Source organism: Abrus precatorius, unplaced genomic scaffold (genome assembly GCF_003935025.1).
Source record: "Abrus precatorius isolate BTA unplaced genomic scaffold, Abrus_2018 Scaffold11, whole genome shotgun sequence".
In the NCBI taxonomy this organism is placed as follows: Eukaryota; Viridiplantae; Streptophyta; class Magnoliopsida; order Fabales; family Fabaceae; genus Abrus; species Abrus precatorius.
This window is the reverse complement of record NW_020874303.1, coordinates 24,113,072-24,138,243: the sequence shown is the minus strand read 5'-3', so window position 1 is coordinate 24,138,243 and position 25,172 is coordinate 24,113,072. Positions and strand designations below refer to the sequence as shown.

Sequence of the window (25,172 nt, the reverse complement as noted above, 5' to 3'; positions counted from 1 at the left end):
TATATAAGCTCATGCTCAATCCCTTCAGATAAGTAACCCAACTTGAATCCTGAAGTGTCTTCTGCATGTGTTATCCCTACCCTCCACATTACTTATAATTTAATATCTTTGAGTTAGATGTATCCAATTTTATCTGAAAATTTATTTGTAGTCAATTAACAAAAATCTTCCCACTCAATTTGAGGGAAAACTTTGCACTTATACTATAGATAATTAGGATTAGGATGAATTCACTAACCAAATTCTTTTACACAATTCCCAAATGCAATCTCACATTAGGTTAGGTCAATGACAAACTTTTATTGTTTCACTGATTCAATCCAGTCTGAAATTAATTTTGATGAATTTGAGTTTCAAAAATTTGATTTGAGGTGATCAAAGATGGGTTTGGATCACCCTTTAGTTCTCTAAACCTGACCCTAGGCTTTTAAATCTATAATTTTGCTAAGAGTTATATATATATATTAATAATATCCATCAATAACGTTTTGTATAACATAATATCATATTTATATATTTCTTTTGTTTTAAAAAATATATTTTAATTTTTAGGTAATAATTTTTAATCCAATGATTAATTATATATAATGTTCATTTTTTTATTTTATTGCAAACAAAAAGGCCAAAGTATTAATTTGCATTTTGAAAATTTAAACTTAAAAATAAACTTTAAATATAAACTAATTCAATACTTCTCAAAATATCTTGATCCATTGAAATTATTCGGAGCTTATACACTCTTGTATAGTTGCAGAAGAGTGTAAAATAAATTTTGTGTAAATAATTTACTAAAAAGTATGTAACTCAAAAAGTAGCGTTGAAGGGGAGTAATGTCTCTGACCAAAAGAGGGGGAGAATCACGTTTGAAGTTGATAGATTGAAAATATTTTAAAAGCAGATGTGGAAATTGTTTTATTGCAATTGCAACGCAAACCAAAAAATTAAAAATAAAATCGTTTAAAGCATTGCACATATAAATTTTTCATATGGCTAGGGTTTTTTTTTTTATCAAAAATTATGCTGAATTGCATTAAAAAATTAAAAAAGATATATTTATTATTTTTTACAACAAAATTACTTTTAATTTCTCAATTAATGCATTAATATATGCCTTTCTATAATACCAATCGCAAGGCATTTGATTAGCGAGCATGTCAATTTTTTTTTATCAAGAGCATTTCAATTTCTCAAATGTTTGAAAACAATTGGGTATATCAGGAGCATTTCCATTTTGCTATTCGTACCGCTTCTTTATATATTTTTAGAATTTATTTTTCAAAGTGTGTTACTAATTTAGAAATTAAATTTTAAAAATAATTTGTAAATCAATTTTATAATTTAATTTTTTGAAGTGATTTTATACCTACCTTTTCAAAAATTAAATTGCAAAAAAAAAGGTAAAGCACTTCTGAAATTTTATTTTTGAAAGTGCTTTTATATGTTCTACAAATTAAATTCTGAAAATATATTAGGAATATAACTTTTGAAATGTATCGAAGATACTTTTGAAAATTAAATTTTATAAGTGATAAAAAAAGTTGTATAAATAGCAAAAATGGTACAAAAAATACATATCTACAGAATTATCATCGCAAAGTGGACCGGGTTAGACAATCTGTTCATGGTTTAGTTGAAGTTGTGAGCTTCATGCTCTGTTTATCTTTTCCGAACAAAAAAGAAGAAGATCCAAATGCCTATAATTTGTTCTGACAAAAAACAAATGTCTATAATATGCAAAACCAACAACTATCATGATCTTGAACCAAGCCAACAAACAACTATCACCATAAAAAAAATTCGAATTTAACACAAGAAATTTTTGGAAAGCCCACACAAACAGAAAAAGTTTTGAGAATTCAAAATCGCTTTGCTCATTTTCTTGTGTTTCTCAAAGGTGACATAAAGTAAATTTACTTCACATAAAGAAAGTATTGCACTATTAAAATTCTAAACACAATCAATTTTGAACCTTTGAAATTACATTTCCTAAATTCCTTTTTCATTAAAAAAGAAGGGCTAAAAATGCCCCCATGTCCAAGGGTTTAATCTATCTATCTATTCTTCTCAAGTGTCCATCTCCGCTTGCTATGTGAAGCTATCTGTTTGGGGAGAGAGAAATATAATCATGAGATTCGATTATCATGAACAAGGCAGAAACAATAATACACAATAAAACAAAGCCATGTCAGTGAAACCTGAAGTTATGCTAAGACAAAGAAAGAGAAGGATTAACCATGTAATAGAAAAAGGGTTCTAGATGATGAGTGATAAAGTAACTTGTTTAGAAATTAAAAAATTATAAAGTATATTTAATGTATCAGAAACTTAAAAATCTTTATTTCCTATTCGATATATTTTATTTTTAAATCCTTAACAATTATCTTAAAAGGGGTTGATTAACATTTACTTAGAAGAAATAAATCTTTTTTTTTTATTTGATAGCGAGATTTCTTCTATATAAGGACTTGGGCTTGATTAAGAATCGTTTAATTTTGAGAAATGATGTTTCAAAATTTTCTTACAAATTAAAAAAATAAACTATTTCTTTAAAATAAATTAAACCAAAGATATATGCAGAGACAAAAAAATAAAAAATAAAAAACTAAGGCGCAGGCCATAAACTAGGTAACAATGGTTACAAAAACTTAACCTTTTCTTTGTTTTTAAAGGCTGCTATACATCATAATTATAACTAAGTGTGAAACCTAAACCAGCAGACTAATAATACACATTCTTAACAACAATTATAATAAAATTTCCCATTTTACATCATAATAAGCATGAAAAAGTGTTGAATAAACAACAGTATTGACCAATGAAACTCCATGATACTACAACCCTTAGATTTACAACCAAGTACGGGTGAGATGGTTTTCTTTTAATACTTTCAATCATTTCAGAGCTATATGCAGCATTTGATACAAGTCAATCAATCATAATAATCTCTAGTACAAAACTATATCCATCACTGATTTTCTTGCAGCTCTTTTTGACGAGGCAGAAATTCTTAGGCAAAAGGTATGTTTTGAGATCTGTAGAGATGGTAGAAAATTTTATCTTATAGCAGTAAGATGTACTTTACATCCCATCCCATCCCATCAACTCAAAATGTGTCCATTTTCTGCTCAGTCTTACTGCCTTAATTCTTAACAATTTCACATGTCTAAAATGTTGCCAACCTTTTCCCCCAACAAACTTGCAATAACATCCTACTTTACTCTCCTTTGAAAAATGTGACCTATAAATAGATGTGAAGGCTTATTGACGAAGTAGCAATAGGTTTTTTTAGGTTTACAGAGAGAAGGCAAATATATCATAGTACAAACACTTGAATGAGTGTTGAGTTCACCAAATTTGTGTTTAGGATACGTGGAATTAAACCATTTGTCTTATTAGCAAAGAAAAGACTTTACATTTACACAAAAGATCAAAACCCAGTTTGGCATGCCAAAACTGCTACATTTTACTTCAAATCAGATGCCAAAAAAACAGATAAAACCTAAGTACTAGGAAGCACTCAAACCAACTTTTCAAGCAAATTTCATAACAAAAGTGTAGAGTTATATCAGTGATAGATCCAAGCGAGAATCAAACATGCACAGAATATTGCTACCTTTAAGTAAACATAATAATTAGAAAGAATTAATTGCAATTGCACAACAGCACGTAAATAACATACAACAATAATAAACTATTAAGATAACACAAAAACTAAACAATGAAACAACGCAGAATAACATAACCTCCTAAAAGAAACATGAAAGAGGCTAACCAGGCGCAGAAGAACGCTTGGAGGCATTGATTCTTTGCAAGCGAACCTGCGTTTCCATGAAGAGCTGCATCCTCTGGCACTCCAAATCCTTAGCAAATTGCATTCTCTGTTTCTCCAACTCCACCATTTGCCTCTGCTTCGCTTCTTCCACTCTTTCGTATATCTCCCCAAACCTCTCTAACGCTTCTGCAACATCTCTGTACCCAAATTCCCTCTTCCTCTTCCTCCTCTTTTTACTCTCACTGCTCCATTTCGAGCCATTCGAATTTTCACTGTCCGCTTCCGCCGCCGCAAAGGCAGAGAAATTCCGCCGGAAGTACGAATTGTCCACACTCGCCGGCGACGTCGCCTTCCCCGCCGGCCGCTTCTGCGTGCCGGATCGAGGACCGACCGGGACGAGCGCCCAGGACGGGGACTTCGCCGGAGGAGTGTTCCACCGATTGCCGGTGATTGCCGGCGGCGAGGGCTTCTTCGCCGGAAAAGTGTCTCCGATGAGGAAATCGAGTTGGAGGAAGAACGGCCAGGCGGTGGCGGAATCGCCGGCATCGGAAACCCTAGCCTTCTCGATCTTGTACTTCTTTTTGAGCGTGTCGATTCGGTTCTTGCACTGCACGTCGGTGCGGTGCGCCTTGCTGCTCACGTGGCCGTGGCGGGCGTTGACGGCGTCGGCGACCTCTTGCCAGTGCTTCTGACGGAGGTTGCCGCGGTTAAGTTCGAGGTAGCGTTCGCCCCATGCGTCGATGAGCGTGAACGTGGCGTCCTCCGACCAGCAATCTTCCCGGCCGGGGAACGGCGACGGTCGCGACGACAGAGGTGCGACGATGTGCGGCGGAGCTCCGGCGAGGGAGTCCATTATGCGCGGTGTGGTTGTGAGAGCGTGTGTTTTGGAACGGTGGTCTTTGGTGTTACGGTGAGTTCGGTTTGTTCAGAGGAACCTTTGCCAATGTGCTACGACGTTGGGCGATTAACGTGCGGGAAGCAGTGTTTTTTTGTTTTTTTTTGGGTTGGTTGCAATGGGATAGCCCGTGGGCCAAAGCCAGTTTCGAATTGTTTGATCCGTGATGAGGTTTGGACAAATGGGGAATGTATTATGATGGGCTTTAAATGGTCCAAGCTAATCCCCTTTATTGGGGACTGGATGGGGCGGAAGTGAGAGTTGCGTTCTTGGGCTTGAAATTGCACCAGATTCAGCAGTGGCTAGCTACACTTTTGTTGGATTTATATTCAAGACCATAATTTTTATATTGATGTCCAACTGTTGATACTTGATGGTTGAACATATCTCAAATTCATATTTATAAAAATTGGTGACGAACACGTTAATTTCAGTCAGTGAAAATATAACAAATTTAATTTCTAAAGAATTACAAATAGTAATTATATCAGTCATCCTTAAAGACTAATTTAGCTCGTGTTTAAAGAATAATCGACTTTTTTAATTATCAGCAACTTAGATACAATTTTACATTATTGGAGACCAATGTCTATTTTCAAGTTTATTAAAACCAAAATTTGAGTTTACTCTTATTTGCTTCTCAATGTCTTGATCTAATTATTGTACTTATGTAATTTAGTCTATTTGATTGATAGAATTTGATTTTCAGTCATTGATTCTGACAGTTACTGAAATCAGTCTATTTGTCAAGATTTGGTCAAAATCAGTCTTAACCTCGTCCCAGTTCCTCCAAGTTTGTTCGCTACTACTAATGTTATTAATGGTTCCTCCTCTGACCCAAATATCTTTCGAGATGTTGAATCTTTCCTTAAACTAAAGCTTTCTCATTCTGGTAACAACTCTACTGTCCTAGTAACCACTCCAAGTAATAATCATTGGTATTTTGACTCAGCATGTTATAATCGTATGACTTCGTCCTCTGACCTTTTAATCTCCACTCGTAGGAATATTTTAAAAATGTAGGTATAAAAGCGAATAATTATAATATTTGAACATTATTTATTTATTCAGTGATGAATTGGCACCCTAAGTCAAGAATTTCTGACCATCACTAGACGAAGATATGAACCATAAGAGTCTCTCACCTCCAACTGTTAGCTTGCTAGAAGAATGGTATACAATGAAGAAAATCCTTATTTATGTTCATGACTTCTTTGCCTCAAAATACCAAATGTACAGTTGAGGGAGAATTATTATCCGAAGGGCGACGTAAGTATAGAGGTGAGGGTGAGTTCATGCGACTACTTTGAAAATGCATTAAATAGGCGGCGAATCCATCACTGAATTGTTATATACTCCGAAAAACTCCGAAGCTAAACAGGTAGGGCTGTAAGAAACAAGTTGTTCATCAATGCGTAGAACTTACTACTGACATCATGCCATTTTTTTGGCTTATTTCTTTTTCCTCGATTACATTTTCATCTGTAAAAATGATGTCCAATTTTTTACTCGAGAATAATGTTCTGCATTCAGACTAGAAATAGAGTCGCTCATTTCATTGCATAGAAATTGGTTTATAGAGATGGATTGAACTAATCTTCCTCTCATTGCCGCCAAAAGAGACGAGTTTGCAGCACAGGGGTAAGACAACGAGTATTGATTCATTTCCACGTCTTCTGAGAAAAAGAACAAAATTCACGAGTCCACAACAACAGCCGATAATACAATGTACCAACTCTACCCAATGTTTTCTATGTACAGAAGATATAAAATGCATCAGCACAATGAGTACTCAATGTCCACCAAACGAGAAAGAATCTCCTCACAACTTGGGCGCTCATGGGATTCTGCCCAACAGTCTGCAGAAAGAAACAGAAGTAATTAAGCTAAAGCAGATGGTTGAGTTCTGATACAAACGTGTAATAAGGATAGGGGCAGGGACCTGAAATTAGCCTGCCTAGAGGGCCTTCTGGAATGTCCAATCTGGAACCCTCATTTGCAACGGAATAAACTACCTGATGAGCAGAGAAAAGTAGACAAATTTTCAATAGGCACATGACAGAAACAGAAATCTCAAAACAAAAGCAATATGTAGAATATACCCTCTCAGGTGGCACGCCTTCCCATGGTCTGTTCAAGGTGCACAGTTCCCACATTATCACCCCAAGGCTAAAGATATCACATTTTTCAGTGAATGGTTCATTTCGAATAAGCTCAGGAGCCATCCATTCTGGAGTTCCAGCTGATGAAGAATCTCTCATGGGAGAGTCTGTTATTATTCTTGAAAGCCCAAAATCACATATTTTCACGGTCCAATGCTTATTCACTAGACAATTTGCACTTTTTACATCACGGTGAATAATCTTCATACGGTGTATGCACATCAAACCCCTACACACAAGCGGGTTTTTCTCATTAATATTGACAGATCAAATGTAATTTTTCCAGTATCATGGAACAACTAACATTTGAAATAGGCTAATTTCAATGTTTACTTAGATTGTGATTAAAGAGATGAGAATAAATGAATTTTAAACAAATTATAAGTATTAAATAACAAAATGAAATGATATTATCCAAATAAAAATCCCGACTTCATAAAACTAGGTCAATTCAATAACTCTCTCTCTTTGAAAAGAAAGCCCAATCTAAAAAGTGAATTAACAATACCCCTAGAAAGCTCACTTCTAATAGGTTATCACTTTTACTGCTTTCATCGTATTCTAAGTTTTTAATGCTGCCGTTGATTGCATCAAAAAGAGGAACGGTCGTCCCCAATGAGGCCATAAGCGACCAGACAATGTGCCGTGGGATCAGGCCACCTCTGAACAAAACACCAATGCAATATAAGACTAGTGTTTGCAATGTGCTGACAGTAGTTCCGAAAGGCGTGCAGAAAATGCTGTTTGGATCATCACATCTGGCACTGGCATCTGGACCAGCATCCACCAAGTTCGTCATCTTACATTTAGACTGCCAGCACCAATCCTTAAAACAGGCAGAAACTTGTTCGGTTGTCCTTGTCGCATGGACTGTTTTAGCCTTCACTAGAAAATACCGTTTTAAACCAATGAACAATCAGTTCTTACCAGTTCACTCAGTTTTGCTCCAATTCTTCGTTACAAAGTTTTCTTCTGGGTTTAAGCAACTAGGCACACTAAAAGTTAACAAGTTTTTTGTCAAATCAGCCAGTCTAATCCAGTTATCATTGGGTACTACATCCTCTCCCAAATTACTATTAAGAAAAGAAAAGAGATAATACATGAAATTTGACACCACAATTTCACTTCAACAAATAATGGCTTGACTGAAATTGTAGGTCATCTAGCTTTTGTAACTGGTGATAGTTTATAAATAAAGCTCAAAACTTGAAAAGAGCAGTAAATCTCAGGAGAAAAGCTAGCAACACACTATTTGTCACTCCAATATTCTCCCATATAGGGCAAAATTCCATGGGCCAACTAATAGAGACTGAGCCTAAGTTATTTAGTGAGATCCACATGAGATTTCACATTTTCACCCAATAATAACGTATTGAAAGGAAAGTGTCAGTATGTTCCAATCATTTCTCGAATCCTAGTTATCTTTCAATAGCGGGGAAAGGCATTATTTCCTTTTCACTATGGGTTCCTTTCATCTCAATATTCCAAGGTTAATTGAACAAATATTTATTTTATCACCATCTACATTCAATAACAAAAAAAAGTTTAACACAGACAAATGACTGATTTATCAGAATCTCAAGGGAAACAGAGTGAACAGCGCAATTTTATGATGTATTGGAAGGCAATGAAGCAGTGATTACCGTGTAACACCTGTTGAACATAAATGCCGATGAAAAGGATAAGATTCTGAAAAGTATGAGTAACCATAACACTTACTTGCATATGTCACGCAACATTCTTAGTCTTCTCCGCCAACTAAGCTTTTTCTTTTGGCCACTCAAATGTATCAAGTAATACAATGATCCCATCTCCATATATTCTGTAACCATTGACAAGCGGGGAGGCTTTGTGCAAGCACCGAGAAACAATATAACTGCATACAGTTTCACCATTCAATAAATAACAGCAGAACTCAAAGGAAGCTACATGTTTGTTATAATCAAGAATGCATAATATTATTCTCATTACTTCTGAGTAAGGAAAATTTTATTAAAATAATTATTCCAGTTCAAAAAATAAAACAGAACAATTCAGGTTTCATTCCATTAATTAGCATATCTAAAAACCAAAATGATCAAGAATAATGTGAAAGTCACAACTAATAAAAGCAAGGATGTTGGAGAATACCATTAGGATGTCGGAGCCGACTGTAGGAAAATAAATACCAAAATTCAAAAAGAAAAGAAAGAGTCAGAAAAGGTTGGATAGAACAGAAAGACGCTGACAAACCAATGGTGAGATACCTCAGTATAGATATTTCATTGCAGAAATCTTCCATATTTTCAGCAGTTAAATCTTGCTCTAGAAAAACCTTGATTGCAACGTCTGTGCCATTCCATATGCCACGGAAGACTTCTCCAAAGAAACCTGAGAAAGAACAATACATCCATGATCAAGCAACTATTTTTTTACTAGATCATCAGTCAAGAACAATCCATTGAAACAGTAACTGACCATAAATACAATAATTTTTCTAAAGTTGAATAGCAGTTTCTGCTTAAAATTGCATTTCACATATGCACTACAACTAAATATATCCACTCCTTTCTAACAAAGCAAATCTCCACAAGAGATTTCCATCTTGTACCAATTGAAACCTAAAATCAATTGTTTCAAGCTAATTTATACCCCAAGGGAACCCAAAACACAAAATAGCATATTCCAAAGGTTTTATACCCCAAGGTGTAACACACTCATTTTGTTATTTATTATTATTGCATTTTATATTAGTTATTTGTGCATGTTGTATGAAATTATGAATGTTTAATTAATGTGAACTGCAAGATATCTTGCTATTCAGAGACAAGTTATCCAGAATCAGACTCTCTGTAGCTCTTTCACTGTAGCGAGAGGGTCTCGCTGTAACGAGAAGTGGATAAGGATGACCCAACAGCATTCTCGTTGTAGCTAGAATTTCTCGCTTTAGCGAGGATCTCTTGTTGTAGCGAGAGATGATAGAGAGCAAAGTAAGAAAACTTTCTAATTTTTTTGTTGTAGCGAAAAAGTCGTGAGTTTGAGAAATATTTAAAGAACTTTCACCTTAAAAGCTTCATTTTCAACTAAATCATCTTTCACTCTCCATTGTCTTTGTTCTCTCTCTCTCTCTTTCTCCCTTCCTAGAGAAAACCTCCAATAACTCTGTATCTCCTTTGGATCTGAGCTCAAACGTCCATTCCACTTGAATATAAATAAGTTTCCAGAGCTCATCTCTTGAATTTCGTTCCTATTTCTCTAGTCACTCTTTCATAATAGTAATCTATCTTGTGATGTTAGGAAGAAATCTAGTCCTTGGGTAATATTTTTGGTCGAGACATGGAGTTTCTCTCTAGAGCACACAAAGAACTAACTTATTGAGATCTATTTCTAGGTAAAGGGGAGTTACTCATGAACTCTAAGTTCTATCTAAATATGTTTATTAATCTTGAGAGAAAGGGGCTATCTTATTTTAAAAAGTAAATTCATTAAGTTTTCTTGAAACTATATAAGTTTAAAATGAATTTTTGGTATAAAAGATTTTTGATCTGTTTAAAATCACTTGAGATGAAGTCTATTATAAATAGTCACGAGTAAGAATGAGTTAAATAATTTTATGGGTAAGTTATTATTTTTTTTATAATATGTGTTGAATGGTGAAAAAGTGAAATATGCTGAATTTTAGGCTAGAAGATTTTATTAAAACCGAAAGAATGTGATCTTCGACAATATATTCTGGATTGCATGATTTGGACTGAGTCCAAAGATGTCCGACCCTTGACATATTGTATGGAATTGTGTGATACTATGTTACTGTCTTGTGAATATGTGCTAAAAGTACAGAACATGATTATTGTATTGAACTAATGATTATATACATAATTAAAAAGCTTGCTATTATGTGAGAATGATATAAAAGGTATCGTCTCAGTATGTGTGAGTTGGGTTAAGTTTGAATAAGTATGAATATTAAAGAATCTCTGAGAAATATAAAATTGATTATGTGAGAAAAGGATACTAGTACGTGTCACAAATACACCGATTAGTGGGATTATAATATATGCATTTTAATACACAGACGGATAAGATTATAACGCATGTTGTAGTATATCGATTAGTGTGTTTGCAACATATGTATTAGAATAGAATAACTTGATGTGCCACTATTAAGATACTATATGGATAGTTCAGGGAATACACTGGAGATACAAGGTTTATAGTTGATTATGAAAATATGGAAGGAATGAGAGTAGTAAATGTAGTTCACTGATGTGTACAAGATATAAAAGTGAGATGCATTTATAGGTCTCACACTCATTTCTTAACCAAACTCCTAGCTATACCTTTGTCTGGAGGCTGTGAACCCGCACGTTGTATCTTGTGTGGTTTAGCTTACTAGCAACTATCCATGTTGCGTAAATTCTTCGTAACTAGAAAGAATATGTTAGCAGCAATTTGGGGGTCGTGAGTACCTAGAAGTACTCTTATTTGATGAATATGTTGGAATTAGAATGATTAAGGTGGCATGAGTTGAGAAAATGGGTGATTGTGTTGATAAAGGAGAAATGGACATTAATTGATTGAGTGATGAATGAATGTTGGTATAATATGAAGTAATGAATGTGGATAAATTTCGTTTGATTGAAAATTGTATGAATAAGTCAATGGTATAAGTTCAGATATTGAATTTGATTGGATAATGATGTCTGATTAAGTGTGAAATAAGATGCATGAGTAACTGTTGTTTGAATAAATAAGAAATGAAATGTGTAAAATTAAATGATGAATGATATATATGAATAATATTGTTTGGTTAAACTTGTTAAGAGTGGATTATGTATATTTATTATATGTTGTATCAGAGATGTTTTTGCTTTATTTTTATTTTATGAAATAATTATTTTGTGGGGTGAAAGATACTCACCCTTACAAATATTTTTTAGTATAAAAGATTGATCCGTTCTAGGATCATACTCACAAGGGATGGTAGAAAGGAAACTGCTTTGTTAGGACCGGTTATTTAGAATAATGTAATTACATTGATTAAGTTTCTAATGAGAACTTAAAGTATTTTAATAAATCTATTGTAAATGACAATTCAAAGCACATGTCTAATATTTAACAATTAATTGTTAATATAGAAATTTTAGCTTTCCAGTAATTGGAAATTAATAATCTCAAAATTATATCCTCAGTTCTATTACAAATGAGATTTATATATATGAAGTTTTAAAGTTTTGCTCATTTTCGATAATTATTATTTTACATATGAAAATCCTTTCTATATTTGTTTATTTTTTACTTATTTTAATCACATCATATTGATATTGATATTTTTCTTTAGAGAAAAATTATTTAAATAAATAAAGGATATTACACAAGGGAATCAAATGTCTTCTATCATTCTTTACTGAACTTACTGTCCTTCATCTACAATGAGTTTGAAGTGTCTCAAGAGAAAGCACACTGGAGATATAAAATAAAAAGTAAACAGGCACCAAAGTTGCATTATCCAGAAATAGCACAAGCCAAACAAAAAACACCTTAAAAAAAGACATGGGTTTATAAAGCAACTAGACAACAAAGATGAGAAGCATCATTTCCTTGCAGTTTAAACTATGAATTGAAAGGTATCATATTGAACAATATATAACAAATTAGAAAATACTCAAAATTGTAATAATGATAGTAGAATGATATATAACATTCACTTTGTTTTTCCTAGTATGTTAAGCATCTAATTCTGATTTCTTTCTTTATGAATTCCTTGAGCTGGATTTCTTTAATCATTATATTTGGTTAGTTTTCTGATTCCTCTACAATAATTATCTAGGTTTGATTCCTTTACTAACATTAACTATCTTCTTTCTTTCCAACTTCCCAATTCACTACTACCTTGACTGAAACTTAACAGTGCTTAATTTTCTTCTACTCCTTTTCTTTTATGGTTTTATGTTACTTAAATTTGACCCAAATTCCTAGACAAACCCAAGCCTTCAAATTGATGACATAAAAAAATGAAAAAAAAAAAAGATAAAAGAAAATAAATGGAAGGTCCATTGCTTTGAAGTGGGAAAAGTATATTTAGTATTTAAGGTTTTATAAGGCTCTCCACCAATTTTTTCCCATTGGCTGTGATGTGAGAGATCAAGATCAGATCTGTCACAAACTCAACACAGAAACATACAGACAGATATAATCAGATCTGTCACAACCCAACACAGAAATGTAGAAATCCAGCTGCATAAAAAACTTGCTGTGTGATTTAGCCAGATAAAATGATTCAAAATCATCTTTGAAATTCAATTGGACTCTTAGCCTTGTATACAATTTGGATCATATACCATATAAATGATATCGAATCGTTATTTGGGCAGATCATAAATCATGTGAATTTAGTAACTTCAAGAGGTAATACTTACCAATCCCTACACGAGTTCCAACTGTTAATTCAGAAAAGTCAATATTCCATTCTTCATATGGTAACAGAGGTTTATTATTGAACATTGGAGATTCAAGTACTTTATTCCAAGTTGATTCCATTTCATCATTCACTCCGTATCTTGATGGTCCGCCTCTCTCAGAAGCTTGAACTCTATAATCATGTGGTGAAGATGGTAACGACATGGCCTTCTGTGAAGTTCCTTGGTCACGCTGACAAGAATATTGCGCAGATCTTTCATCATGACCATCAAGATGGAAATTTGTCACCTGCCATAACAGAATCAGAATTACATGTAGAACTTGAAGATATTTAAATTAAACTGAATAACCAAAGAAACCCCTCCCCTGCTTTTGAAAAACAAAAGGGAGAAGATGAACTTCATGTTTTGAAACAAAAGCTAATCTAACTATTTTTTAGACCAAGCCACACGTCAATACTATAACCATCAACAACAAAAAGCACACACAATTCACAAGATACTAGCTTCTATACAACCATTAAATTTTAACAAGCTGCAGTTGGAAGCCATATGAAAACCTGATGCACGACACCCTAGCACAAACCACAAAACCATTTTCTTCTAACATCAAGACCTTATTGATCTCATACTATACATTATATAATCAATTTTACTTCAACACTGCCCCTGTTTTGGATACATCATATAATCTTCCCTAACATTTCTACTTTTCTGCCATATTAATCACCGAAATAACAAATGGCTTTCTGCCTTATCTTCTGCTTTGTTGCATGTAATTATGTAATATTTGTGCGTTTATATTGATTTCTCATAATTTTTCTATTTCTGACTCATCACTGAAAATATTTTACTTGCAAATCAAATCAAGAAATATTAGCACAGAGAAAAGAAATTTCTTAAGATGACATTTTTCCATCCACAACTCTTAAGTAATTTGCTATACTCAGAATTATTTATGAGACAGATACGAAAAGAGATGTGAATCAATCAACAAAATGATGGGCATGTTCATCGTAAGTAACTATCGAAACAATAGAACAAAGATATAGATTAGGAGCAACATATAAAGAGTTTGATGAGATGCCGAAAGATGCACAGGCAGAGACAGAGAGTTTAAATAATAGCATACTCCACTGCTACCAAAATAATGCATACATTTTCCTGAAGATTTGCATCACTACTACTATTGTTTGGAGAATGGGAAAATGAGTTATCATCCCCTCGTTCTCTCAGAAGACGATTTTGCTTCAGTGTTTCATTCATTGCCCGTACAGCCCTACAGTGAATAAATCCTGAGTTATTACAGTAGTCAAACAACTTGCAAATCAGCGAACATATAACACATTAAAAAATTAAAATAACAAATGACTATGCACGATGAAAATTGGAAATAAAGGATCACTAATGCACTTGACACAAGTATGTATCACATTCATGCATTATCAGCATTAGTTATTTAGCAGGAACCAGACAGAACAATCAAACCTCTACTCATAAAAATCTAACAAAACAATTCATTTTGAAGTTGGAATACAAGCAAAGATTGACTGATCAAGCAATTGAGACCCAATGCATTTTTATATTACATAAAAATATCTATAAAAAATGTAGTAATGTACTGGGATCATGGATAAGGAATCCTCTTTAAAAGGAGAGAAAAGGCTAAATAACAAGCAGAGAAAAACAATGAAACCAGGTAACAGTCTCCTCTGTTAACCCAACAGAAAAGCCAAATAACTAAAAGAGAAAAACATAAGCAAGCCCTCTAAAATGAATGATCTAGGGAAGCTATCATCTTTAACATATTAAGGAACACATATGAGCATGCATATGTCCGAAACAAAGGAGACATGTAGAAGAAAAAATGCTAAAAAAATGGAACTTCAGTAATTCACTCAAACAGTTCAAAGCAGATAACACAATATAACAAGGACAGCACCCTTTACAATGAAGCAAATACAAATCCAGAAGCATCTTAGAACAACAATCAACCTTACGATATCATCACCAATCTCGGGTGTAATGCTGATGCTTCTTCTTCTTATTCTACGAGCTTCTGACGAGGATGCACCATCTGACTTATAACTGGATCTGAAAAATGGACAAACTCCTCTTAGGAATCATTTATATATATATATATATATATATATATATAAAGATATCATGAGATAACAAAGAACAAGGACAAAATTCAACAATCTAATATTATTCCACAGATGCTCATAGTAAAGAACAAGAGGAAATTAAGTCAATGCCAGTCTCTCCTATTCATCCTACTTAAAACCCATTCAGTTCAATAAATGTTGTAGAGGAAAAACACACTTGCATTAAGGGATGTATAACAACCCACAACAACAAATTGTGAGCAGAAAAACAAATCATTTCAACAGTCCCCAGTCCACCCCCACCATCTAGAGTGATGATAATTAAGGTATTATCATTTTTTCTATTTATTTATTAGTTCTGCGCCTTGTCAAATATGATGGCAACACATTCTTGAACATACAAAGAGACTGAATGTGAAAATATTTAACAATGGTTGCTCAAACTTGTTAAAAGTTTTTATACGCGATTACTACAATATTACAATACTATGTGGCATCTAGTAAAAATGTAAATAATTACAATACTAAATCTGTTGGTTTCATAGCCCAAGTTGTCAAATATGATGGCAACACATTCTTGAACATACAAAGAGACTGAATGTGAAAATATTTAACAATGGTTGCTCAAACTTGTTGAAAGTTTTTATACGTGATTACTACAATATTACAATACTATGTGGCATCTAGTAAAAATGTAAATAATTACAATACTAAATCTGTTGGTTTCATAGCCCAAGTGGTTTCATAAATACAATACATTGTTCTCGTGTCACAATTTTTTCTCAATGAATCTCAGCATAACTTCATCTATTGAGGACAAAATGACAAAAAATCGATTAAGGTGATTTGACAAAAATAAAGGACTTTCTGAAAAGTGGTAGAGGGAGGCTAACAAGAACTTGAAGGAAATTATACAAAGGAATCTCGTGGACAATATCATTGAGAAGTGAGTTCTTTACCCAGGCCAAAGTATCTTGTGATCCATGTAACTAACCTCACTTAGTGGATAAGGCTAACATAACATCATTAAATCTATAAATATGTAGAAGTCAGGTATATACACTGATAAATTGTTTCATAATAATAAATAAAGTGAAAAGCATCAAAGGGCAAAACAAGCTTGGCTAAGGAAAAAATTATTAGCAAGTGCTTTTCATTCAGATCATATGGAGAACCCAAAAACCGAAAAATAAATAAAATAGATAGCAACTAATTAAACCGTATGAGACTTGCTAAAAGATGTAAGGCCATATAACTTTGCATAACAGTCTAAGCAAATATTAAAGGATTATAAAGGTGAAAACCTTGATGTAGCTTGATCATCAACAAAATCTCTAAATGACGTCCTATCACCACTAAGCATGGACCGTCCACGTGCTCGAAATGATGGATGTTCTGGACTGCAAAACCAGAAATATTTCAAATACAAAAAGAAGACTGAGCAAAAATATTGAAAATTAGTATGTACAATTTGGAGACCATATAGATATCCTTGCCACTAAATGCAAAATGATAACATGTACACAGATCATTTCAGCCTTTAGGATACAAAATTGGCAAGTACTAACCAAAAATATTTGGGAAAAGCTCCTCTAAAGTGAGAAAGCTGTGTCTTCCTCAATATTTGAGTGGTCAAGATCACAATGCATTTCAAATTAATGGCCTATAGCATTTCTTGCTCACTCTAGACACAAGCTCATTTTAGAGGAGTCTTTTCCAAATATTTGAGACACAAAGGACTTAATATAAATTTTAAAATTTATAGTTATTCTATACAGCTTAGAGATTGTATAGATACTGATAGAAAAAATGGTTCTTATCAAATACCTTGCCACTAAATTCACAAAAAGAATAATATATACATATATTAGTTAGAAAGACAAAATTGGCATGTCCCAGGATCAATCAGTGATGAGAGTGTGTATCAGTTTTCAGCCAACAGAAGAGTCCTCTTCCACCAATAGAAGGCATGTTGGAAAAAGCAGAGATATGCAGGAGTATGTACACAAACCCCAAAATGAACAAACTTAATACACTAGTACCATGATTAAATTCTTAGACTGATTTTTATTGATACGGCCATTAAATGAACAGAGATTATTGTGTCGATCTCTGAGATGCTGATTTTTAGAAAAATTAGATATCAACAAATAACCAAAAGTCAAAGTTTCAGATATTTGAATATTAGATGGTAGTACAAAAATCTTTCAAGTCTAATTCTGAAAAGTTATACAAGACCAAAAATAGTCAGCATATTATAAAGGCATCTAATAGCACTGAAAAGAAGATATGTAAGCAAAGCAGATCCAACAGCATGTCAGAATCAACATATTAATATTATCCATTACTGATTAAAATTTTGAAAATAAAATTGGTAATATAGATCATGTGTAGTGAACCTAAACCTAGCTTATGAATACTCATATCAGTCCAAAACAAAAAAAGAATTATGCATAACCTTGAACTAGCTGTCCTCTGCTCGGCAATGACCTTTCTACGACTACGCCGACCAAAAGCAGTTGCAATGTTGGGTTCACTATGAGACAAACTGAGATGATTGACAAAACCATTCAAACAAGAAACAGTTGGTACTGTACATCTTTTAGATATTCTAGTCAAAAGTAGTTTCACAAATTATACATAACAAAAGTAATGAATGTAAAAGTAGAACATCTCCAATTGAATTGAAAACAATGACCAAAAGCCAATGTGAAACAAGTCTGGATAAGCAATGGAAAGTATTACTATTACCTCAAAGTGCTATTTGATCGAAACATCATGTTTCTCAAGGAAAGGCCCGTTACATTTGAAGATGCTTCAAATCTTCTATTGAATTGGAGGTTTTCCTCTTTCTCAGCACTGTAAGGGAGAACAAAGAAAACCTATCCAATTAATTGACAACTTTTGTAGCTGGAAGAAAAGATATAAACAGAGGTCCACAGGGTTTGTAGCCACAACCTCACAATTCATTTATTATTGAGAATTTAGGAAAGTTGTATTTGACCAAACATAAGATCAACTTGGCAAGTATTTGGCAAATGCATAATCAAAAGGACAAAAAATTCAAGGCTTTATGACACTGTTATCCTATTTGATACAATTAAGTCTCCATCAATTGGATGCTGATGTGGTCATGCCATTTTTCCATCACATAAAATTTTATGACAATCCCCTTTTTGCTGACTTGGAGATAACATGCCTCAATAACATATCAAGGAAAGAAAAAAGTGATACAACAAAATTATTGCAGCAATTTAATAACTACAACAATGTTACTACAACAATAACATTGTTGTAATTAACTAGTGGGGATCATAATTAAATTTAAAGGGAACATAAGCATAAGCAAGCCCAAACAACAATAACAACAGTTTTCAAACCTGTTAGGATCTAACCTCTCTGAAACCCCAAATAAAGGACTGTTTGGTTCTAATGGTGAATCACAAGAATCATTTTCTGCTGAATCACTCTCTCCTGCTGCAGAAATGTGAGTCATAAGAACTGCCTTGGTTGATCGTGGTAATAATTGGCCTGGAAATCGCATAAGATCAACCAGCATTTCCACAGAATTTAATACAACTATCACAGACATATGCTTGTATGAGTCTTGACATTCAACAGCTCCATCATTTGGCAAGCCCTGATAAAGAGAATGGAGGTGCAAGACATATCCATATAAAATTAGATATGATGGTAAACAAAAAACAACTGCATCAACAACAAACCAAGCCCTTATCCTACTAGGTGAGAAGAGAGTAGCAAACTAGTAAACATTGAGAATTTACCATTAATTCTTTTACTGAGTGCATTGTAATTTTTAAATATATTCAAACATAAGTAAACTTGTAGTCAAGTGTATACAGTGTATGGTAAAGTGCAATTGAGCCCACCAACAGAAATCAGAGCTTACCACCACGAGCCTACTTTCAAGACCTACAGTATCAGCTAACACTTTAAATAAGATAGCTCGAGGGCGGCATGAACCATGCTTTATTTGCCCCAGCATCTGGACACCTCGATTCTCAAACATGTGAGAGGTTTCATCTAAAGCAGCTTTTGCTGGACTTTCCACATTGGACCGCTTATAAAAATCAGAAACCTGTCCAGAAATGGAGGTCAAAATAAACATAAAACACCTTAAACAACGCTTAGAAATAATCTAAATATTAAACAAATTTGAAGAAAAGAAAGTTCCCACACATATTTGATTGAATCCCTGTAATGCCCACCATTAGACTTGGAACTAATAATTATAAAGAAATGATTTTTTCAAAACAAAGCAGTAGCTGAGTATTACTAACAAGGAAAAGTTAACTGAAGCACAATAATATGTTAGGATATCGTTATACACAAAACAAGAGCTACACAACAAGATATAGTAAAATACATACTAATCCAGCTATCTTCTTAATTATTGCAGCTGGATTTGAGTTTAATCCTCTAACTAATGCCACAATCAGTTGCTTCAACATGGATAGTTTTTTATCTTTCTCTGAATCCACAAGAATGATGTCAGCCTTAAAACCCTCTCCACCCAAAGCATGAAGCTCGTCCAAGGTAGGAATGCCATCAAAAAGTTCCTTCAGTCTTGTTTCCTGCACATTATCATATTAAGTAATATAATACAATGAGTTGGAATAATAAATTTAGTTAGACACCCAATAGTCAAGATACCGCCAACAAACTCAAACAACAATACATGCCACAACCCATGAATGAGCAGAAGTTATTGAACAATACTGTAAGACTCTATCACTACATAAGAAAGGCTGGTACAGCTAAGTAACCATAAGAATTTGACAAACCACTTATATTTGACAGAACACGCTATAATAGGATCAGCTTCCATAAAAAACATTACTGAACTTAGTGTTCAGTTAATCTACAATAACACACGCATGTAACTTCAGCTCCACTAATTATAGACCTCTTGTATCAAACACCACAAACATTTGAGTAATGCAACAAACAATCTTTAACAAGTAGCTGTGGAAGCTCATTAATGTTATCCCTACAATATATATAACTTGAGCACTTGCACTAAAAAACTAAGTTCTGTGTAACCATCATACATGCACAAAACCTTTGCTTCACCGAGTGGTCTTCTCTTTTTTCATTTTTGGTAAAAAGAATTACATAAAATCATTTTTTGAACCTGTGCTCCACCTAATAGCTTAAGCTTTGAGAAAAGTTGGTCCTTGCAACAATTTTTAAGAGACTAGAAAGAAGATAGTGACGGACCTATACAAGGTTTCACCCAATAATAGTATTGAAAAGAGTGTCAAAGAGTGTTCACCAGCATCTCCCTTGAGTAATGCAGCAGCACACTTCTCAACATGCTCTATTATTTGGATGAAATCCCATGATGGCCCCACCCCTCTAATAGATACTGGCTACAATAAAACAAGTTGGAATATTTTTAAAATATCTTTAGATTAGTCAAAGTATATTGTAACATCAATTAGTAATCTAATTGAGGTAGCAATCTAAGGAGATGTTCTTAATTTAACCATGTTTCCAGATATGTCTCCTGATTTAATTAGGGTTATTACCCTTGTTGTATTAGTGGGCTTGGGCTTGTACTAGTATTGATATACCAGTACTTGACCAAATTCTTAGTATAAACAGGAACATTGGATTATTATTTTGTACCACATCATAATACACCACATCAATCTGATATCCTATAATCCAATAATCCAGAGGCTTTCCCCACCAAAACCAAATATCTTCAAAGATATACCCACCCATTCCTACCATTCCATGTAAGATACAAATAGAAAAATAAAAACTCATCAAAACAATAAAAACTATTGCCAATGGACATTTGATAGGATCGTTTTCTTCCATGTAAATAGAATTAGAAGGTCCAACTCAATTATTATCAATTAGTGAAAAATAATTGTCAGTTTATCATCTTTTTGGGCCTAAATCATCCTTAAGCATCATACCAGGAATTTATCATACTTAATTGTAAACAGAATGAGTGCAAGAACTAACAAAATAACAGAACAAATCAAAATTATGATGGAGACTTTGGAATTTGCAACAAAGCAAAAGCAAAAGCAAAAGAAATCTTACAACTTAGGTATATCTCTCTTAAAGTATCAATTTTTAGCAATAATTGTATGCAAAAAAAAAAAAAGTTTCCAAACAACTATAGCAAGAGTAAATAGACATCTGCACTAAGAAGGTAATGTATAAATCAATGCTCACCGGAATGACTGAATAAAAACCATTTGGTATTGGTTCTGAAAGCATTCCAGTGCACCAGAGAGTTTGTGATGCTCTCTGAGGTGACAAAACATCTTCGACAGAATGTCTAGGAGATTCTTTATTACTTGAGGTCTCATCTTGAGAACCCAAAGAAACAGATCCAAAATTTTCAACGAAATCTGATGGCCACCACAACACATTAGATGGCCCTTGCTCTGCCGGCCCTGCATCTTCTCGTGTCTCCTCCATGTTCTTATATATTTGGAATGAAAAACCATTTCGCCACACTTCTTAACCCATAAGAGACATATGCTGGGTAAAGGTAGTTCTTAAAATACAAAATCACTGAAATATATATTTCAGTAACTCCAACTGTTTCAAGCTGGAGGCCATGTAACCTGCAAATAACAAGGATGTGACGTATTAAAATGATAAAACAACATCAGTAAAGAAAAGGATTGAAAATTTTCAAAATCATAACCATTGAAACTGAAGCATTACAACCAAAAGTAAAAAAATTACTATACAAAACGAGTAGCAAATTTGTTAAAATTTCCCTAGCTCCACAGCGCACAAATCCCATGACACTAATGGATCATTCACTTAGATGATCCCAAGACCCCAAAGAAACCATAGGAGATAAATTTCACAACTGATATCATCACTACAATGAGCTTATAGAACATGATGAAGCAATGACTATCTCAGTTCAAATGATCCATATACCAGAGTAAACATCTTTCTGCAAGTTTTTCCATTCCAACATATCATTATCATTAGTATGCCACCTATAAATATTGGTTTTGAACCTGTAATGATAAAAGTTGACTATTGAGACCTTCTATAGGTCAATTCCAACTCAGCACTTTCTTACTATTAAAAAATGCACACAAAGGAATCACCACACGATGACAAAGACTTATATGAGGAATATCAAATATCTAGGTTAAAGGGCAGAACATATCTTCAGCATTGAAGATATCTTCAGCATTGAAGATGTGGACAAAGTTATACTGTTAAGTGTGGAATATTCTCATAATCAAACCATTCTTGTGAATGACAAATATCTAACATTCACACCTTTGCATATAATCTGCTAATGACAGAAACTTCCATTCCCATGTATTCATTATTTACAATTGTAACTCCAAATGCTATTGCATCCACCACAATGGAATTCTTATAATTTCTATATTAATTTGTTTATAATGTTCAGACTGTTTACTAGCTCATAGTATATTCCTCTAGTGTGCCAAGGCAAACAGTAACTCAATCACCTTACATTTGACTAACAACAGTTTGTAGGAAAACATTGTAAGCAAATCAGTAATGTAAGCTCCACAGAAGCATGAAGGAATCTGCTACCTTAAGATCAAACAATAGGGCATAAACATAGGACACATCATTAGTACCATTATCACTCTTTACAATTTGTTGTCCATAAAATGCATTGCACATCCTAAGGAAAACTCTTGGCATAAAATAAAGTCACCAAAATTATTTTTGATGACCCTTTATTAGATATACCAAAGATGTTCTTCTATTTTTCACTTCTTTCAAGTATGTTCATTTTGAACAGTACTGTTAATACAATTTCCAGCTAAATTGATTATCCCTACTCAACGCCAAGTATTCTCTTCCCATAATCAACTTTGTTTTCACATTTTCCATACATTCTCATTCCTCTTTATGGTTTTTATACTTGTTTAAAACCAAATGAAAGGGAGAACTCAGGATTCTTTTGATTTTAAACCACTTCCTTGTATTTGTTTAATTATGTATTTCTAGAATTCAATCAGTATTACTGAGAAAAAACAAAAACAGAAAAGATAACAATAAGTCAATAACACTATCAAGTGGGGCACAAGGACTGAATTAGTTACTTCTACAACAAAAGTACAACTCAGAAACTTCCTAGCATGGAAAAATACTCTCACCTATCCTGATTTACATGAAAATCATAGCAGCAGTAAAAGGTTTGAAAACAAATACCATAACCTGTTTAAAACAATGCCTGTAGAATTCAATTCAACCACCAAATAGAGCAAAATCCCGGAGTTCAGCCTTCAAGTATTCTACTCCAATTTTCAAAACCAATAGTTTCATAATAACAATGAAAAACACACACATTCGGATCAAACACAGCACCTACTTATATCACACACAGACTCAACTCCATTCACAGTAAATCACAAAAATTAAGAAAATCAAAAAATCTATTTCTTCGAAAAAGCATATCAAACAGCCAATGCCAAGAGAGAGAACAATGCCTTCAGTGAAAATGCTAAGCTGTCAGAAACAAGAAACAAACACAACCGAATTGAAATCGCAAGCAATAAAACGAGTAAAACCGTAAACAAAATGATCATAGAGATAAAAGTAGTAATGGATTCACCTGCAGCAGATCCAAGCATTTGAGTTCAAATCTAGCTTCGCGTCCAATCGCATTAGAATCTGAATTAACTACGAAGACCGTGAAATCATGTTACACATACACGCCAATACAAAAAGTAGAGAGAGAAAGAGGAAATAGTAACTGAAACGAGGAAATGAGAGAGAGAGAGAGAGAGAGAGAGAGAGAGAGAGAGAGAGGGAGAGGGAGATGAGTTTTGGGTTTTGGATTGATGGCAGAAGAAAGCGATGGGGTCTTTGTTTCAGAGAGTTGAGGAGAAGAGTGAGAGAGAGAGAGAGAGAGAGAGAGAGAGAGAGAGGGGGGAAGGGAGGGGGTGAGTCACGTGCAGTGCGAGAGGGATCTGGGGACCTCTCCCCGACAGCCAGCTAGCAAAAGGGTTGGCTCACCAACATCCACAACTTCTTACGCGTCAAAACTATTATGCTATTCCCTCTAGCTTTTTCCCTCCTTAATAAAATCTTTTTTCATTCATTATTCTTTATCGTCATTCAATAATCATCACTCACCACGCATCCACCTTCTCATTTATTTTCCTTTTACATATATAAATAAATTTGCGTACACACACTAATTCATTTTCATTCCATATTGTGATCATTGACTATACTTTCTTTGATCTTAAGTGCACATGAACAACAAACATTAGATGCATAACTATTTTTTCAAAAGTAGCTAAAAGGTATTGTAATTCAAACAATAATTATAAATAATTACTGTATTTTAAGAATCATTAAAATGAATTTATCTTAACTACCCGAATATAAAATTTAAATCAGCGTATGGAAAATTAATTATTTTAAATACATCACACTGGTTTGAAAACACTTCCTTAGAACTATACAAATTTTAAAGAGGAGTTTTTGTTTTAGTTCAATTGACATAGAAATAAATAAATAATTTCTTGGCATGTGCATGTATAATATATTTCTACAAATGCTACCCAAGACTTGGAGTATGTATGAGGAGTCATTTGGTACCAGTAGGTACAATCTTGGTGGACCCTAAGGTCAATGGACTCCAACCAGTCCAAACATTCATCAAGCTAACACGCACGTGGGGAATTAATATGGGACTATGTTAATTGGTTGTCATATTTGGCATTTTTTTTATCCCTCTTGTCGTATTTTATATATATAAAATCAGTTTTTATACTTTGTTCATTTCATATTTTTCAGCTTTAGTTTAATTGCATTATTAATTTCTCTAAT

At 33.6% G+C, this 25,172-nt stretch overlaps 2 protein-coding genes across 10 annotated transcripts; both read right to left on the bottom strand.

Annotated features, from left to right (window-relative positions):
• Nucleotides 1-3,767: 3,767 nt before the first annotated feature.
• Nucleotides 3,768-4,716, bottom strand: LOC113855878 (trihelix transcription factor ASIL1-like). Its single transcript, XM_027487508.1, has one exon. It carries the CDS (start codon nucleotides 4,623-4,625, stop codon nucleotides 3,768-3,770), a length of 858 nt encoding a protein of 285 aa, XP_027343309.1. The 5' UTR covers nucleotides 4,626-4,716.
• A 1,250-nt stretch (nucleotides 4,717-5,966) lies between these two features.
• Nucleotides 5,967-24,477, bottom strand: LOC113853840 (probable serine/threonine-protein kinase SIS8). Of its 9 annotated transcripts, none has more exons than XM_027484505.1 (17): nucleotides 23,947-24,386; nucleotides 21,552-21,949; nucleotides 19,727-19,930; nucleotides 19,246-19,434; nucleotides 18,731-18,975; nucleotides 18,087-18,194; nucleotides 17,794-17,883; nucleotides 16,640-16,735; nucleotides 15,223-15,321; nucleotides 14,386-14,506; nucleotides 13,228-13,516; nucleotides 9,076-9,199; nucleotides 8,960-8,979; nucleotides 8,549-8,705; nucleotides 6,770-7,058; nucleotides 6,610-6,682; nucleotides 5,967-6,526 (listed from the first exon to the last, which is right to left on the bottom strand). In XM_027484505.1, exons 2-17 carry the CDS (start codon nucleotides 21,798-21,800, stop codon nucleotides 6,444-6,446), a joined length of 2,436 nt encoding a protein of 811 aa, XP_027340306.1. In that variant the 5' UTR covers nucleotides 21,801-21,949; nucleotides 23,947-24,386; the 3' UTR covers nucleotides 5,967-6,443. The 9 variants fall into 9 exon arrangements, with proteins under 9 accessions (XP_027340306.1, XP_027340304.1, XP_027340303.1 ...); XM_027484503.1 differs by having other exon boundaries at nucleotides 6,180-6,526; nucleotides 18,716-18,975; nucleotides 23,947-24,284; XM_027484502.1 differs by having other exon boundaries at nucleotides 6,201-6,526; nucleotides 18,716-18,975; nucleotides 19,727-19,922; nucleotides 23,947-24,230.
• Nucleotides 24,478-25,172: the final 695 nt, after the last annotated feature.

Excerpts from the sequence above, each read along its gene's own strand:
- LOC113855878 (XM_027487508.1), bottom strand. The coding sequence starts at position 4,625 with ATGGACTCCCTCGCCGGAGCTCCGCCGCACATCGTCGCACCTCTGTCG.
- LOC113853840 (XM_027484500.1), bottom strand. The coding sequence starts at position 21,800 with ATGGAGGAGACACGAGAAGATGCAGGGCCGGCAGAGCAAGGGCCATCT. Across the intron at positions 9,200-13,227 it reads TGGAACTCGTGTAGGGATTG|GTTTCTTTGGAGAAGTCTTC; the intron begins GTAAGTATTACC and ends GTTCTTTCTCAG. Across the intron at positions 6,527-6,609 it reads TCTAGGCAGGCTAATTTCAG|ACTGTTGGGCAGAATCCCAT; the intron begins GTCCCTGCCCCT and ends TTCTTTCTGCAG.